General features: G+C 33.8%; 2 protein-coding genes and 1 pseudogene across 2 annotated transcripts; 2 read left to right on the plus strand and 1 right to left on the minus strand.

The window, feature by feature from the left end:
- The first annotated feature begins 11,256 nt into the window (after positions 1-11,256).
- Positions 11,257-11,956, plus strand: LOC120140454 (NDR1/HIN1-like protein 26). Its single transcript, XM_039155442.1, has one exon. The coding sequence runs from the start codon at positions 11,295-11,297 to the stop codon at positions 11,934-11,936; it is 642 nt and encodes a 213-aa protein (XP_039011373.1). The 5' UTR covers positions 11,257-11,294; the 3' UTR covers positions 11,937-11,956.
- A 1,772-nt stretch (positions 11,957-13,728) lies between these two features.
- Positions 13,729-14,644, plus strand: LOC120140455. The gene is made up of 3 exons (XM_039155443.1): positions 13,729-14,111; positions 14,301-14,387; positions 14,491-14,644. The coding sequence occupies exons 1-3, from the start codon at positions 13,782-13,784 to the stop codon at positions 14,602-14,604; spliced, it is 531 nt and encodes a 176-aa protein (XP_039011374.1). The 5' UTR covers positions 13,729-13,781; the 3' UTR covers positions 14,605-14,644.
- Positions 14,645-15,036: 392 nt separating this feature from the next.
- LOC120140453 lies at positions 15,037-17,239 on the minus strand (annotated as a pseudogene).
- Between the last annotated feature and the right edge of the window lie 497 nt (positions 17,240-17,736).

The following is a 17,736-nucleotide window of genomic DNA, read 5'->3' on the forward strand; positions in this document are numbered from 1 at the left end:
ACCTATGTTCTCATAAACTGGTATATTTAGATCAGTTAGATTGATAATTTACCTATTACTTTATAATTATGGGTCTCGATGTTTTTGGGATCGATACTTTTTATAAATGTATCGACACATTATGATGACCTTGTTAAGGAAATCATTCTGGACACAAAGTATAGACACAAATTCAACAAGTGTTGATACTTTATGTACACCTGTTTTCACAAACCGGTGTATTTAGACCGGTTATATTCATAATTTACCTATTACTTTAAAATTATGAGTCTTGATGTTTTTGGGATTGATACTTGTTATAAATGTATCAACACATTTCCATGCAATTGGTAAAGAAATCATTCTAGACACAAAGTATAGACACAAATTCAACAAGTGTCGATACTGTAACATCCCCATACCGGGTTAGTGATTAAATTGTGAAATTTTAAAATTTAGTGATCAAAGTTGATAAATGGAAAGTTGAAGGATTTGATTGAAATATTTGGTGTAAGATCAATTAGCAAAGAATGGGGAACTAAAGGGGAAAATGAGTCTTTTGACAAGGAAATAATTAAATGTTTCCTTAAGGATATTTAATAAACCACGTGGAAAGCTAATGAGAGAAACAAGGTTCTGGATATTTTTTTCTTATTCTTTCTCATTCTCTGCCGTGAAGCCAAGTTAAAGGTGAGTTTTCTTGTGATCAAATTCTTGATGAATTTAAAGTTGCTTATTGATCCTTAGTTGGTAACTAAGCTTAAGGAAAGCTTAGATTATATTAAAACCATAAGATGAGGAGAATATGAAGAATCAAAGAAAGGAAGTAGAAAAGTGAAATCTTGGATTAGAGTTCCTAATAAGAATTAGAAGTGGGATTTGACTTGTCATAAAGCTAACTAAGAGGTATGAGGTGTTAGAATTCAAATTAGAACATGTTGGAATTTGGGTTAGATTCTTAAACTCTACATGGAGAATTGGATTTTTAAGTTTTAAAAGTATGGAATAGATAATAATTAGTTTAAGTAAGAGTATGCAAGTTAAGGATATAAAAAGAGGGGAAATATAAAGTGTTAAGTAGACTAAGAAGAGATTTTCGTGCTAAAATAACAATTATGGGCAATGTGCATCGATGCACATTCATTGTGCACCGATGCATCAATGATAAATCCCAAAAATTGTTTAAGGTGCATCGATGCACATGAAGTGCATCGATGCATTAATTTAAAAGAAAACATCGAATGCCATCGATGCATCGATGCATAAGGAGTGCATCGATGCACCCCATAAAATACAAACATCGAATAGGATTTATGCATCGATGCATGGTGTAGTGCATCGATGCATACCTCCATTAAAAATGAAAATGACTTTTCTTTTAGCCTAAGAAATGATAGTTTAGAATATATTAATTAGTATACTGATAAGTATCAATGAATTACTATGTAGATATCGAGCCTAAACGAGTTCTGGAACAATCGACAAGTAGGTTTGATCGAGGGAAAGACAAAGAAATCTAGGTGAGTGCATATGCATAGCATGAATATGTATTCTATTCAGTTCTAGACTTGTGATAAGTCTAGATTCAATATTTTGATACATGATCGCATTTCATATTATTATACATGACATGAATTTATACCATATGCATTATGTGACATGAATATGCAAGAAAAAGTTATATGTCTATGTGATAAAGGTATGAAAATAATATGTCTACGTGATACAAATTATGTGAATGGTGAAAGCCCATGTTATGTAGATGAGAACTATAGGTATAGTTGGCATGCCAAGGGTAGAGGGTCTACGCGGTCCTTCGGGATATATATATATATTCTTTGGAACATGTGTGAAGTCTTGTGAGACACATACTTGATCCCTAGTATATGTATATGATTCTTAAGGAATGATATGTGGTCCTTATGGACATTTTTATATGGCACTACGGTGCAATTCTATGCGACACTCCGGTGCAATTCTACGTGGTACTTCGGTGTAATTATACGAGCTGTGGTGACAGCATAGTGCACAACCTCACAATACTCACATACCTTAGGTTCTCAGTATGGTACCATGGGCTAATGAACTTAATAAGGTGAACTTATGAATGTGAATTTGATAAGTATATGTGTAAGAAACATGGTTCTGGTTATTGCATTATTTACATACATCTTATCATTGCAACCCATCTCATTTTGGCAATTCCTTTATATTTATTGATATTATTATATTGCCTCACTAAGTCGATGACTTAGCGTGTGAGTGTTTCACACGTAGGATCTGATAAAGTAGACGATCGAGGTTAAGTAACTGGACAATATTACTCCTGCAACTATCAGATCAGAAGCAACTTAATCAGTAGGTCATTTTGTTATGTAAATGGATGTTGGCATGTAAATAAAGGGTTAAGTTGTGTATGCTCTGAGTATTTTGATAAACTTGTATTAATATATGTATATTATTGTATTTTTAATAAAATAAGTTCAAATGTTTTATCGATTTTTTTAAGTATTGTTTTGTTTAGTCAATGTGACATCCCGGACTCGTATTCGGGTAGGATATGAATTGAGGGTATTACATTTAATGGTATCAGAGCTATGGTTTAGCCGATTCTAGGAATAAACCAGAGTCTATAGAGTCTTTAAATGGGATACATGCCAACAAATAGTGAGAACTTCTGATATGGTATAGTATGAGTATGTTGTTTTGCTAGTAGAACAATGTGTTTATTTTATTAGATATCCGGACATAATAGCTCCCGAAGTGAAGCGGGAGAAGATAGGCCTGCTGAAAGCAGTAATTCACCTACCCTGGCCAGGCAAGGTGAAGAACAGGCATCTCAAGGAGTGCCTGTGCAAGATCAGGATACGTTCTTCAGAACGTTAGACGCTATTTTGACGCGTCTTCAACCTCCTGCTCCACCAACTCAAAGAATGAATATAGAAAAAGAGTTGAGAGGTTTAGGAGCTCCCGAATTTAAGGAAGAAGCCGAGGAAGGTCTGGTTACAGCGGATCTTTGGCTAAATGATTTGAAAATCATATTGGATGGTCTTCACTGCTCTAAAGTGGAGAAGTTAGATGGAGTTGTCTCATTGCTGAGGGGTCAAGTGAGAATATGGTGGACGAATGTCACCATGAGGATGTCCAGTGACCAGTTGACTTGGTCTTTATTCTTAGATGAATTTAAAAACAAGTACATTGGAGATTAATTTATTCGGCAGATGAAGCAGGAGTTTTTGAATTTGAAACAGATGAACCGCTCTGTATATGAGTATGAATGTGAGTTTAACAAGTTGAGTAGGTTTGCATCCGAGCTTGTGCCTACTGAAAAAGAGGCTTGTGAATGGTTTGTGGAGGGCTTACGCCCTAGATTGAAAGAGATGCTGATAATATTGAATTTGTCCTCATTCAAGAGGTGATCAATCGTGCCAAGGCTCTTCAAAGAGCTCAGAATGAGAGATTCGGGGATTTTAGAGTTCAGACATAAAAGAGAACGAGTGTTTCTTCTAGCTCAGCACCATCAAAAAGAGGAAGAGACTCAGGATTTCGATCACAAGCTAGATCAGAATCAGTTACATCGTCTGCTAGGGGAGCAAGTCAGGCAAGACCTAGACAGATACAGTTAGTGGGATCTGGTGTTGGGAGATCTACTCCGAGTCAAGCGAGACAGTGTTAGCACTGTGGGAAAAACCATTCCGGGGCTTGTCGGATGGCTGTTGGGACTTGTTTTCGATGCGGAGATGCCGGACATTTTATTCGGGATTGTCCATTGATGGTTGGTGAGCCTGCACCATCTGAAAGAGTTGGTTCTGCCATACAAAGATGACGAGGAAGGAACCAGTCTGAATCCTCTGCTCAACCTGAAGTTTGGTCAACCGCACGGGTGTACCATCTAAAGACAAGTGAAGACCGTGATGACCCTGTTATTATAGCAGGTACTTTTCAGCTGTATGATAAATTAGTATTGGTACTGATTAATCCGGGTTCTAATTATTCTTACATTACAAGTAAGTTAGTAAAGGAATTGATGATTTCCTTAGAAGCTACGCGTAATGAGATTATAGTAACAAATCCTTTAGGCTATAGTGTTCGGGTGAATAAAGTCTGTAAGAGATGTCCCATAAAGGTTCAGGGAATTGAATTCCCTGCTAATCTGATAGAATTACTCTTTGACTAGTTTGAAGTGATTTTGGGGATAGATTGGTTATTCCGTTACTATGGAGATGTTAATTGCAGATTGAAAAAGGTAACCCTGAAAAGTCCAGGAGGAACAGAGATAAGTGTGAGTAGTGAAAGGTTTAATCCTTTAGCAAATGTAATGTCAGTAATGTCAGCTAATAAGCTATTGCTATAGGGATGTCAAGCATTTCTTGCAAATGTGATAACTTTAAGAGCTATAGAGAAAGGGCTAGAGGTGATAGCTTTAAGAGCTATAGAGAAAGGGCTAGATGTCAAGCTATTACTACAGTGTAATTCTACGCGGCATCCGGTGCAATTCTACGTGGCACTTCGGTGCAATTATACGAGTTGTGGTGATAGCATAGTGCACAACCTCACAATACTCGTATACCTTAGGTTCTCAGTATGGTTCCATGGGCTAATGAACTTAATAAGGTGAACTTATGAATGTGAATTTGATAAGTATATGTGTAAGAAACATGGTTCTGGTTATTGCATTGTTTACATACATCTTATCATTGCAACCCATCTCATTTTTGGCAATTCCTTTATATTTATTGATATTATTATATTGCCTCACTAAGTCGATGACTTAGCGTGTGAGTGTTTCACACGTAGGATCAATAAAGTAGACGATCGAGGTTAAGTACCTGGACAACATTACTCCTGCAACTATCAGATCAGAAGCAACTTAATCAGTAGGTCATTTTGTTATGTAAATGGATGTTGGCATGTAACTAAAGGGTTAAGTTATGTATGCTCTGAGTATTTTGATAAACTTGTATTAATATATGTATATTATTGTATTTTTAATAAAATAAGTTCAAATGTTTTATCGGTTTTTTTTAAGTATTGTTTTATTTAGTCAATGTGACATCCTGGACTCGTATCCAGGTCGGATATGAGTTGAGGGTGTTACAGATACTTTATGTACACCTGTTTTCTCATAAACCGGTGTATTTAGACCGATTAGATTCATAATTTACCTATTACATTATAATTATAGGTCTCGATGTTTTTGGGATCGATACTTTTTATAAATGTATCGACACATTTCCATGCACTTGGTAAGGAAATCATTCTGGACACAAAGTATCGACACAAATTCAACAAGTGTCGATACTTTATGTACACATGTTTTCTCATAAACCGGTGTATTTAGACCGGTTAGATTCATAATTTACCTATTACATTATAATTATGGGTCTCGATATTTTTGGGATCGATACTTTTTATAAATGTATCGACACATATGTTTACCATACTCTCATTAAACTGGTATATTTTACCTATTACGTTTTGGGAACCATACTTGGACAAAATGTTGGAATCAAATCTATGTTTATTAATTTTTTCAGTGTTATTTTCTATTTTTACCACCTACATTGTAAATTTACCTATTACTTTAAAGTTATTGCATTTTGTAGTTATTGAACATACCTAAATATGGAATGGCCATTCAGTCCCGCACATGATGATAATTATGTTAGTGACACTTGGAATAATGCAGACTCCTACCGTGTATAAGAAATATGTACAACAACCTATTGATAACTTTTCTCATCTCATACATAATTACATTCACATACAAAATTATAAATCATATACAAAATTAAAAATCTTATACAAAATTAACCCTACATTTACATCATCGCTTCCTTTTGTTATTCTTGTGTAGCATGGTAGCTTTTGTCATCTTTTCTCTTAGTTGATTTTGATTGTGGCATACGAGATCGTTTAATATTCGCATACGATCCCATTATCCAACAACTTATATTCAAATTATGATTCAAACCATATTTGGAGGCAAGTACTTTCCAGTTCTTACTCCTACAACACTTTTGCCTTTGTTTTGTACCCCCAAGACGGCTGCAACAGTCGATACCCCCAGAGGGAATGAATAATCTCCATATTTAGCAATACATTGTTTGACATCAAATTGCTCCATCAAGGATCGACACAATTCCCTCTGAATTGGTCGATCATTTACTCCTATCAATGATCCAAACCCCATTTCACTCAGCACATTCAACTGATCATTCTTTTTAAGTTGTTCAATTAATGAATACACCCTTTTTATGTTGCACCTTGTCGACACATCCTACAATTTTTAACAATATATAATGTTATTGTTCTTATATATCTTGTATCAACGTATTTACAAGTTTAATGAATACCTTCTTTTCATGTGCTTTCCTCCGTTCTTTGTATTCTTTACTATCATTCCTTGACTGTGTGATGTAAGGTTCCTTTTGAGCATCACTCATAGAATTCCATTTCGACCTCACATCTTTTGTCACCTAATATTAAGCATAAACGTTTCTTAATCAATACATTAACGCTAAATAATACTCAATGTCAATTTCATTTTACATACCGAACCGCTGTGTGTGCCATCTTCCTTCATCCTTTTGTATTCGACCATACTGTCAACATTTAAAATTTGTAATCAATTTAAAGTTCTTAAATACTTTAATTCAATTACCATTTCAACAATAATAACAAAAAGAAATTGATACTTACTAGAAGTACATATATCCACCCTTTGGTTACTTTCTACCCATTGACTTCATTTTTCCTTCATATATCAGTTTACGCAAATCAAATCAAATACTTTTATACAAAAATCGATAGCCACTATTGTGGTAAAACGGTTGCTCTTCAAAAGAATTTGAATGGCCACTACAACAAGTGTCGACACATTTATACAACCTAAAATATCATTTTCTACCTACAATATTATATACAAGTATCCATATTTATTTTCTACCTATAATATTATATAATAATTGGTCCCAAAACCTCCCTATTTCCTTCAAACGAATGGGAACACTCAATACTCCAAGTATCGACACATTTATACAACCTATAATATCATTTTCTACCTATAATATTAAATAAAAGTATCGATATTTATCATCTACCTAGAAGATCACTTTCTACATATAATCGGTCCCAAATACTTCTTTACTTCGAAAACCCCAAACAACAACACATAAAAACCCTAATGACTGTAATAATAAAAAACTAGAGTTTCAACAACGTACATTTCGATTTAAAATACAGCAACAAACAAACAAACTTCAACGTAGAAACTCGTTCTGAAATGCAACAACAATTACGTTTCGATTTCAAAAACTCTATCTATTTTCAGAAGAAATTTAGTTATGCCTTTATATTTACATCGGATATGTTATTTATATTTAATCGATACAATTACATAAGTGTCGATACTTTTATGTGAAGTGTCAATACTTTCGATAGGATATTTACCTATTTCTTTGAAAGTGTCGATACTTTTTTACGCGTACTTATTAAAGTACCGACACTTTCAACATAACTGGTAGCGCTTTACCGGTTTTGTCATTTCGATACCGGTTTTGTCATATTTTTACATATTATATTGTTATGGATCGATACATTTTCATAAAGTATATACACTTTTTAGGTGCTATAACTTCTTCTCTTTTAAATTACGAAAGTGTCGATACTTATATTAATTTATCGACACTTTCAATATATCCGATAGCTTTTTACCGGTTTTATCATTTCGAGACCTGTTTTGTCATATTCTTACATGTTATATTGCTATGGATCGATACATTTTTATAAAGTATCGACATTTTATAGGCGCTATAACTTCTTCTCTTTTAAATTCAAAAAGTGTCGATACTTATATTAACGTATCGACACTTTTAATATATCTGGTAACTCTTTACCGGTTTTATCATTTCGTGACCGGTTTTGTCATACTTATACCTGTTATATTGTTATGGATCGATACGTTTTTATAAAGTATCGACACTTTATAGGCGTTATTACTTCTTTTCTTTTAAATTCCAAAAGTGTTGATACTTATTTTAAATCTAATCGATACTTTCGATATATCCAGTACTCTGTTTTGAAAATCGGACCAGACCGGCCGGTTCAACCGGGAACCGTTGCTTAGTCCGGTTCAATCTAAACCGATTGAACCGCTATTAGTGAACCGACCAGAACCGCTGAACCGTTCGAACCGTACCGGCTGAAAACCGGGAAAAACTGAGATTTTTGTTTTAAAAAAAAAAATTAAACCAAACAACGTCGTTTGTTAAACGAGCCAAATCGAACTCGAGTATTGCTGAGCTCGACTCGAACTTGAAAACTTTAAAAGTAAGCTCAACTCAACTTAAACTCACAAGCTAAAAATTATCAAGTTCAACTCAAACTCGAAATATAATATTGAAACTTGAACTCAAAAAGGCTTGAACTCAAAAAAAAATTAGAAGCTCGATTGAACCCTAAAATTCGAGCTTGATTGAAGTGAAAGAATAGTTCACTCAATGCTCACCAAAAGGCTCCATGATTTTGAATGTCAAATTATCTCTATTATTTATAGAAGTTAGTTCTGATGCGCTTTTATGTTTCTTAGCAATGTGAGATTGTTTTGTTCTCATATTTTTACTCTTTAGACTTTTGGGATGTTCTTCTATGTTTCTTAGCCATGTGAGATTGTTTTAAAAAAAAATTAAACCAAACAATATCATTTTGTTATGATTTTTTTAACCCCAAATTTATTTTTTAATTATAGTTATATAATTATATTTATTATTTAATATGTTTTTACCTTAAATATTATGTTGTACTTAATTTGAATCATTTTGTTTCACTTGATTTTATGGTTTTTAACTTATATATGTTATGACTTGCTTTGAATATGACTTGTGATATAAAAAATTATTTTTTATTAAATATTTTTAGTATTTTTATTTAATTTTTTTAAATAATTATGACGTCGTCCGGTTCTTCTGAGCGGTCGGACCGATTCGACCGGTTGAACCAGTGAACCGGTAGCATGACCGGTTCACTAACCGGTCCGGTTCTGAAAACCGGTCCGGTTCTGAAAACCATGATCCAGTAGCGGTTTACCGGTTTTATCATAATGAAACCGGTTTTATCATATTTTTACCTGTTATTTTGCTATGGAGCGATACATTTTTCATTTTTATCGACACAAACCGACAAGCTAACTTTATCGGTTGCTAAATTTTTTAATATTTTCTTCATGATTTCCACCTACAACATTGTTATTACTCGATATTTCCGATAGCGCTAAACCGAATTTATTAAATATATTATAATGTATCCGGTAACACCGTATATTAACCATATATTAACTTGCCTTTTCTGATATAATCCCGAGGTTTAAGGGTCAGTTCTTTCGTCAACCACAAGCTGATCAAGTGGATGCCGACAAGAAACTAAAAGAAGTCTTAAGATAGCAAATTACGGGGGGATGTTAGCAATGAATCAAAATGATTTCTTGAGGAGTCAAGGGGTCAGCCAACTTTCTATTGGATTGAATTGAAGGGCTCAACAAGAACTGGAAAAAAGATCAATCTTTTTAAAGGGGGAAAAAAACCTCTTCTTTTTTTCTAATTTCAAACGTCTAAGCAACCCACCCACACTGTGATGTTCCTTTGAAAGATACCAATTTAGAGGGTCCCTTTGCCTCATTTACCTAACAAAACTAAATTAATTAATAAATTTTATTGAGAGATCTTTCGATTATATAACTAATTAAAAACTTTAACATTTAATTTTTATATTACGGGGATATCGTAAAATAGTAAAGATTTTATCTTTCTATATTGTAATTAATATTCTACGATAACATTATTATAAAAATATAATATTTAATAATAAAAATTTTCGATCGATCTCACAATTAAAAACAACCTTACCACAAGTCTCTGCTACCAAAAGTTGATAGGATTAGGGTAAATGTATTGACATGCTTGTTCTAAGGAATTGTTTATGCCCTTTTCTTAGCGGCTACATAAAGACGCCCATAAAATCATTGCAAAAATCAATTTGCAGATTCTTCATGTTTCCATGAATCATTGGGGGTTTAACTTCTTCTGGCTGGGCTACCTTTACACGATGATTATATCACGCTTTGGTTCACTCCGGTTCGTTACACCATTTTCAGAGCATTATTGTTAATATCGTATCGAATTAAAATTCGATAATTTAAAAATTCGACCATTAATCTTGTTGATGAGAATATAAATCGAAATCGTACTCTTTGGATATTGACAAGTTCCTTAAAATTTTATCGCCTTTAATTACATTTTCAGATAAAAATAAATCTACAATTATATTATGAGAAAAACAAATAGTTTAATCTTGAAATGAACAGAACAATTAAATCATAAAAACTAAGGATGTATTAAAACTTGTAGTTGAAGCCTGTTGTATGGTTCTTTGAAACTGCATCATGTCATGCATATTCATGATTTGATCCGGTGGGGCTATATGTCCTAATAGAGGCTCTTGGGACCCATGATGTGTGATTTTTATTAAACTTTGAACACATCCATACATGAGTTGCATTTGTACTTTAGTCGTCCTCATTATAACAACAAGCTTCTAAATAATATATATATCTAAACATATTAAAAACACACTTTATTTATAAAACATAATCAAAATATATGATTTACATAAGATTAGAGTTTAACTCGGGTACTAAATGAATATATGACCTCATTCTTTTATCAACCGTTCTTAAATCTTGTCAACATAAAATTTACATGTATGTAAAGATTAAGGATAGTAAAAGTCACTCAATTACGTAAAAATAAAATTTGAATCAATGATCTTTTAAATATTATAAAATAACTTTTTAAATAATTGTAAAATGGTCCCATTTAATGTTAAAATAAAAATAAGTTTTGATAAATTTAATGAGTATTTTATAATAGTTTGATCAGTTTAAATATTATTTTGTAATAATTTGAAAATTTTTAATGACAAGTTTTTAACCATTTAAAAATTTAATGATCCTTTTGTAGTATAAAAAATCATTTTTATATAGTTCAATGATCTCTAATATATTATACCTTCTATATAATTGGAAATTCAAAAAAAAATTAGTTATAGCAAAGTACCGTGATCAAATCATGACAAATTAAATAAAAAGATTAAATTTGTAATAGTTAATAAAGTAGATGGACTAAATTAAAATTAGACCATAAAAACAATTGCTGCCTTTTTTGAGTTTCGCCCTTTATTAAAGCCTATCGGCCACAATTTCTCAGGCGTCAGCCTATGTAAAAGTAAACTACAACCCTTCTTCCTCGTCTCTCTTGCAAATGTCTCAGGTGCTCTCAAAATCTCCAAAACACTGCGCCGAGAAACAAAGCTTTCCCATCAGCAAGTTCTACAAGAAACTATTCTTCGTTTTCTCTTCATGTTTCACCATCGTTTTAACCTTCATCTTCCTCATCTGGCTAACCCTCCACCCTTCCAAACCACACTTCTCCCTCACACAAGCCGACATCTACCAACTCAACCTCACTCGCCCTTCGCTCCTCAACTCGTCCATCCAACTCACCTTCCTCTCCAACAACCCCAACAACAGAGTCGGCATTTACTACGACGAGTTGCAAGCTTACGCTTCGTATAAAGGCCAGCAGATCACTATGGATACCCCTATTCCTCCGTTTTACCAAGGACATGAAGAGAGCAACTTGTTGACTGTGGTTTTGCAGGGAAATGGTTTCCCCGTGGCTCCGTCTTTCGGTTACGAAGTCGGACGAGATCAGAGTGTGGGGAGGATGGTTTTGAGCTTCAAAGTTATCGGGAAACTCAGGTGGAAAGTCGGGAGTTGGGTTTCCGGCCGATATCGGTTTAACGTTAACTGTGTGTCGGTTGTGGCGTTTGGACCTGGTGCTGTACCGACGAGTCCGTTCATCGGTTCAAGTAGAGGGACTCAATGTTCCACTGATGTGTGAGATAATATTCTAATCTTTTTATCAGATTCTTGATGTTTTTCTGTAGTTTTCAAACTTTCAGATTCTATCATTTTTAAGTCTCTTCTCTATCGATATTAACATATACTGATCATGGTATGTAATTCTCTTGTGTCCGATAATTATATAAATCTCGATTATATTTAAAATTAAATCGATTCAAACTTATAACATAAATACATATACTATAGTATTTTATATAACGCGGAAATTTATTGTATAAAAAATTACATAAACACGTAATATCTTAAATACTATTATGATAAATGAAAATATAAAATAAACACGACACGAACACACATATTATCACATCGAGTGAGAGGAAAAGGAAATAGAAGGAAAGTGGCAACCTTTATCCCAAAAAAGGTTCACGGCACGAGATTTTGATACACTTGTTGTTTTTGTTGCAATGATTTTGCAATTAATAATTGATTTCTACAGTAAAAAGAATGTATAATACAGACAAAATACATTCACTATCAGAAAACACTTTAAAAAGATTGAGGGACTATTTTGTAAAGTGAGGAAACTTTTTTAATTAGGACATCAAAGCTAGTGGTCTGTCACCCGATGATCGTTTCTGCTAATGTGAACGGTGAACTACGAAACTTGACAAAAGTATGTGCAGGAAACAGTTGGTGAGGAACTTTATGAGGAAGTGCACGATTTAGTTGAAAAGAAGGAAATGGAAGTCTTGTTTACTACATAGTTGTTCGAACTCAAGAATTAAAAAAAAAATTCTTTTAATTGTTGAGGCTATTTGATAGATTCATGCTTCGTTTTTTTAATCAACGTTAATAGTTAACTTTAATAATTATTTTGAACAAGTTGATATCACATATCATTCCAAAATATTATCAAAGAGTATTTTTAAATATTTTTAATAATATTTAAATAACTTTTTTAGATTTTTTAAAATATCTATAAGTTCTATATGGCAGAAATGTGATGTAACACGTGATAGTAATATCTTAGAAAATTTTGTTAAGAGTTAAAGATTAAAATTAATTTAAAGATTTAATTGGTTTAATTATTTAATTAATTTATTTTTCAATTTAAAATTTAAATGAGTGTAAAAAGATTAATAATTTAGTTAACATTTTTAAAAAAATTAAGGACTTCGTACCCTATTAAGTTTTTCTAAAAGAATAAATATTATACATTTGTATCTTTTTGGTTAATTTTATTAAAAAAATGAAATATCCAAAACCATAATAAAGGTTTACAATTATAAGCATAAATTAAATATAAAATTATGACAATTTTTTATAACTATTGACAAAATAAGCTAGTCATTTGAGATCATATAAAGAACATAAAAGAAAAATGTTAAAAATTCAAATAAAAAACTCGAATAAAATATAAATACGAACAGATCTAACGGCATCGAAAAACAAACCATAAAAACATATCAAATTATAAAAAGATCACTAATAAATCATAAATTAGAGTCGACTAATGTGAAAAAACAATCAATGACTGTAAGTCGTATATCCAAATTAAATATGAGAGTCCAAAATAAGAAAGATCAAAATGTTAAAAAATTGAACTAAAATTATTTTTAATTTTTAAATTCCACAAGTAAAGGATTAAATTCCTGGAATTAGAAAACTTAGGACTAAATTTTAAAAGTTCAAAACGTAGAGGTACTGGAGCAGAATTAGATTCCGAGGTTATTTTTTATTTTGGGGGAAATCCAAGCAACGGTTGTCTTTCAAATTCAATTTTCAAGAAAGAAAAAAAATTCAAACTTGTTAAAAAAAAAATCATCTATCAGAAAGGAAATCAAAGGATTTTAATCGGAAAGTGAAGCAACACAAGGTTTCAATGGCAAAGCGTCGAAAATCAAGCAAAAGCGAAACTCCGATGGCGGAGAAGGTAGAGGCAGTACTTTCATCAGCGGAGAAAGATACGAGCATAAAGAAACTGACGCATGAGAGGAAGGAGAAGAAGAACAAGTACGATCCAGTGGATGGGAGTCCTTTAAGATCCATTTTTTGTTTGAAAAAGATCGTCGACATGAAGCGTGTTGAGGAGACTGAGGATTGCTTTATCATTGATTTTAACCTTTTCAATCCCATTGACATTGCCAAGTTCTACGCCGCAAACAACGGCGATGTTGACGATGAACTCTCCGTAGTCGCCGAGCGTGGACAGGTTTTGTTTTCTCCAATTTCGTAATTTAAATTCAAATTTTTTGCTAATATATTTGAAATTTACACTTTTTGAAAGAAAAAAACTTCAAATTTAGTTTAATTTAGATCTCTGGGAATTGTTTCTTGTCTACCAAAAGAACAATGATATTTGGTTTTTGTGATTTTGATTTTTTTATTGATGTTGTTTTAGGTGGCCTGTAGAGATTATCCACATTCAAGGCATCTTTGTCTGCAATTTCCATTTGATACTACACCTCATGAGAGACATTGTGGCCTGGTATGCCTACAAACAGTCTTTTACTTTACTGGCGGATTAGGTTTGTTCATGGTTTCAATCATTTGGATTTTGTTCTAATGATTTTTGTTTTGGTTTGATGCAGTGTTACTGTTATGTTTGCGATTCTGCTGCTCCTTGTGAGTGTTGGACGACACATTGCCATGCGTCAGACCATGTCAAGAATTGGAGATCTCAACGGCGGATGAGGACTCGGTAGGTTCGGCTTCGTACCTTCCGTTCCATGTCAGAAAATCGAATCCCGAACTCATGCTTAGAGTTCGATTTCTACTGGATTTTGCTAACAAGTGTCTTCTCTTTTGGATCAGATAAGGATGTATAGAATGGTTTTCAAGTTAGTTTGAATGAAGGGAATTTCATTGTTGAATTTGGGGGTCAAAGATGATGTCTTTGCTTTAGGGTTGCTTACTCCTATATGCATTGGGGGTCTGAAGTGCTATACTGCCATTGTTATGTGTCCGGACCTTATCGAGCACTTTAGACAGGTAATCTCGATTACGATATAGACGAGTGAACACAAGTCTTTTCATTCAAACTCATTGTTCACTCGTCTATTACTTTATCATCACTTCAATAAACTTTCTATCGATTATGGAATCGATCGATTGGATACTCCAAACATTTGGAATGATTAGTAGTTTAATAATATCTAAGTTTTAATATAAAGATGGTATCAAATTACAAAACATTCAATGTGCTAACCAAAGCTATAAACAAAATTAATATCACAGTAACAATTCGAAACATAATAATGCTAAATGACTTCTGCCGCCGACGAGCTGAAAACCTCTTTAACCATCGAAGCGGAACCTCTTTCATGAACTGAAATCTTGGTCTTTAACCTCGAAACATTGTTTCTGCTCAACTCGGAAATGGATATTTCCTCGGGTTCATCCATGGTGGTGGTGCCAGGAGCAGCATTGTCGCCAACAGTGATTTCGTCTTCCACGGTTTGTACGCCCTGTAAAAAGACAACCAACCTTATTAATGTTCATATACATATCTGGATTCGGCAACGGCTTAACACTATCATTATTTACAGATTCCTTACCTTTGTAACAATGGGTTTTGAATCATCTTCCTTTTCTTCGGAGCGAGGATGGACTTGAAGTTTAAACCTTCTTGATGCAGTCCCCTGTGTGACCAAGTTTTCGATGTTTGGTTGACTTCGACAAGTGCAAGATCGAATCTTGATTCCAGTGATAGGTTCAGTATCGATTTTATATGTTGCGTTCACGTGATTGCTCGATCCGCCATTGCTATTTAGCACATTATAGAATGCCCCATCACCAGAAAGTTTAATATCATGTGCTGTCGCTTTAACCTCTAGAGGAACTCCTCTGTCATCATTGCCAGTCCCGTCCCGTAAGAATATCCAATAAAAATACCATGAGACATTACAATGAATCTAGACGCACTATGATGTTCGACCGCAAAAGCAGTAGCAGTAGGAACGTCAGATAAGCAATATGTAAGGAGCTTGATTCTGCCACTCACCATAACTCGAACCATGTCAGCATCGGATTCACAATATGATCCACCATCCATACCAAAAGCCATGGGATTGGGTGTCTCTTTCAATAATCAAATTCATTTGACAGCCCGAGTCGTTGCTGTGGTAGACACCCGAATTTTTTAGTATGGAATGCATGAAGTGGGAAGTACAGGCATCATTTTCATTAGAACCATACTCGAACTCCACCCCACTGAAATCGTTCCCGACATGATCTAACATCCAAGGCTATGCTTCGATCTGCGAATGCAACGGAGAAAAGAGTTACCGATCCAGTGGCTACATCATTGGATCATAAAAATGATTCAAAGCTTCTCCAAGTACATCCACCTGAAAATCAAACAACATAAGCGCAAAAGCAATGACAGCAAAATCCGAATCCATGTCGAAATCTAAATCCAAATCCAGTTTCATTTTCTCACCTCTGCAGGTGCCATTTCTACCAGTTGACCTCCTAAATGGTACATCATTTTGTTATCTAAACCTTCAAGACAAGTTTCACTGTTATAGGGAACTTTATCGGATTTCACTTCCACCGTAGGTTTGTCTCGAGGCACATCAAACTCAGATTGCACGTCTTCGGTGTGAGACGATGAGCCGGAATCAACGTAGTTGCCATTAATATCTTCGATAGTCTCGTCCTGTTTCTTGAATAGACGACAAATTACAAAAGGATTCTGCAGAACAAGACACCGGAAAATCAAACAATATGAGCAAAACTAACCAATACACGGAACAAGGATCGAACCCTCAGCTGGAGTCAAACTGAAAACACAATATTCAAGTCAAAAGAAAAATACCTGTCCAGCCTTGGTGCCGTCGAGCTCATCGAGGGTAGTACGGTACTCGTGCATAACCCAATTGGTGCGCTTTCCCATAGGAGCCCGGCCGGTGTAAGACACCAGAGTTTTCTTCATGCCGATCAAGCTAGACCCGGACTTTATCTTCCGATCCTTACCCGTAGCCTTCCTGTAACCAGCACCGGTAGCCCAGTTGAGCCTGTTTCCGTTCGGGTACTTCCGGTCGAGCGGGCAAAAGAAGAACCACTCCGTTTATCTTGGACCGCAAGTAACAATCGATCAACTCCTCATCAGTTGGTCGGAATCGGATTCCGATGAGCAGTGAATTCAGTGAAATAACAGCCATAATAAGCTTTTATTATTATTATTTTTCAGAATAATAATAAGCTTTTATTAAACCAAAAGAAAAGGAATCGTTCGTGAACCTTAAAAGTTGTAGAAAAAGGTGAGAGGATTGAGAGAAGATTCAGAGGGAATTAGGATTTGGATATGGAAGATTTTGATTAAGGGTTTCCTGAAGAGGTTCCATGGCCCATAGCTTGCTTTACTTAATGCCCGCGTTTGATCATATTCCGCTGTGAAAGTTGTCAGCTAATCTATGCTTTTACCATTAAGCCCATTATTCTTTTAAATGTAAAATAATAAAAAATATTCAAATTATTTTGAAGAAAAATTATATACATACAAGATTATCATTGTTAAGAGAATCTTATTTTCTTATTGCATTTTATTATTAAGCAAAATAAGAGTAGACAATAAATAGGTTAAATTGAATTCATTAAATGATTTTCGTAATTAAAATGAAATTGTTCTTTCTAAATATCTTAAATTCAAATAGTTATATATACAATATAAGTATATTAATTTTTTTTAAATTCTTTTAAATAAATATTATTTTATAATTATTTCATATTAATTAAAAATAAATAAAAAGCTACCCTGTAACTGAGGGTATATGTGGCTTATGTGGTAACCTAAACCTTTGGTTGAAAATAATCTATGAATTTAGAGTGTCTCG

The sequence above is a fragment of the Hibiscus syriacus genome, unplaced genomic scaffold (genome assembly GCF_006381635.1).
Source record: "Hibiscus syriacus cultivar Baekdansim isolate YM2019G1 unplaced genomic scaffold, ASM638163v2 tig00110785_pilon, whole genome shotgun sequence".
Taxonomy (NCBI): domain Eukaryota; kingdom Viridiplantae; phylum Streptophyta; class Magnoliopsida; order Malvales; family Malvaceae; genus Hibiscus; species Hibiscus syriacus.

What these genes read in the sequence shown, in the direction of transcription:
- LOC120140454 (XM_039155442.1), top strand. Translation starts at nt 11,295, where the DNA reads ATGTCTCAGGTGCTCTCAAAATCTCCAAAACACTGCGCCGAGAAACAA.
- LOC120140455 (XM_039155443.1), top strand. Translation starts at nt 13,782, where the DNA reads ATGGCAAAGCGTCGAAAATCAAGCAAAAGCGAAACTCCGATGGCGGAG. An exon ending in TAGTCGCCGAGCGTGGACAG is followed by an intron (nt 14,112 to 14,300) that starts GTTTTGTTTTCT and finishes ATGTTGTTTTAG; the next exon opens with GTGGCCTGTAGAGATTATCC. An exon ending in ATGAGAGACATTGTGGCCTG is followed by an intron (nt 14,388 to 14,490) that starts GTATGCCTACAA and finishes GGTTTGATGCAG; the next exon opens with TGTTACTGTTATGTTTGCGA.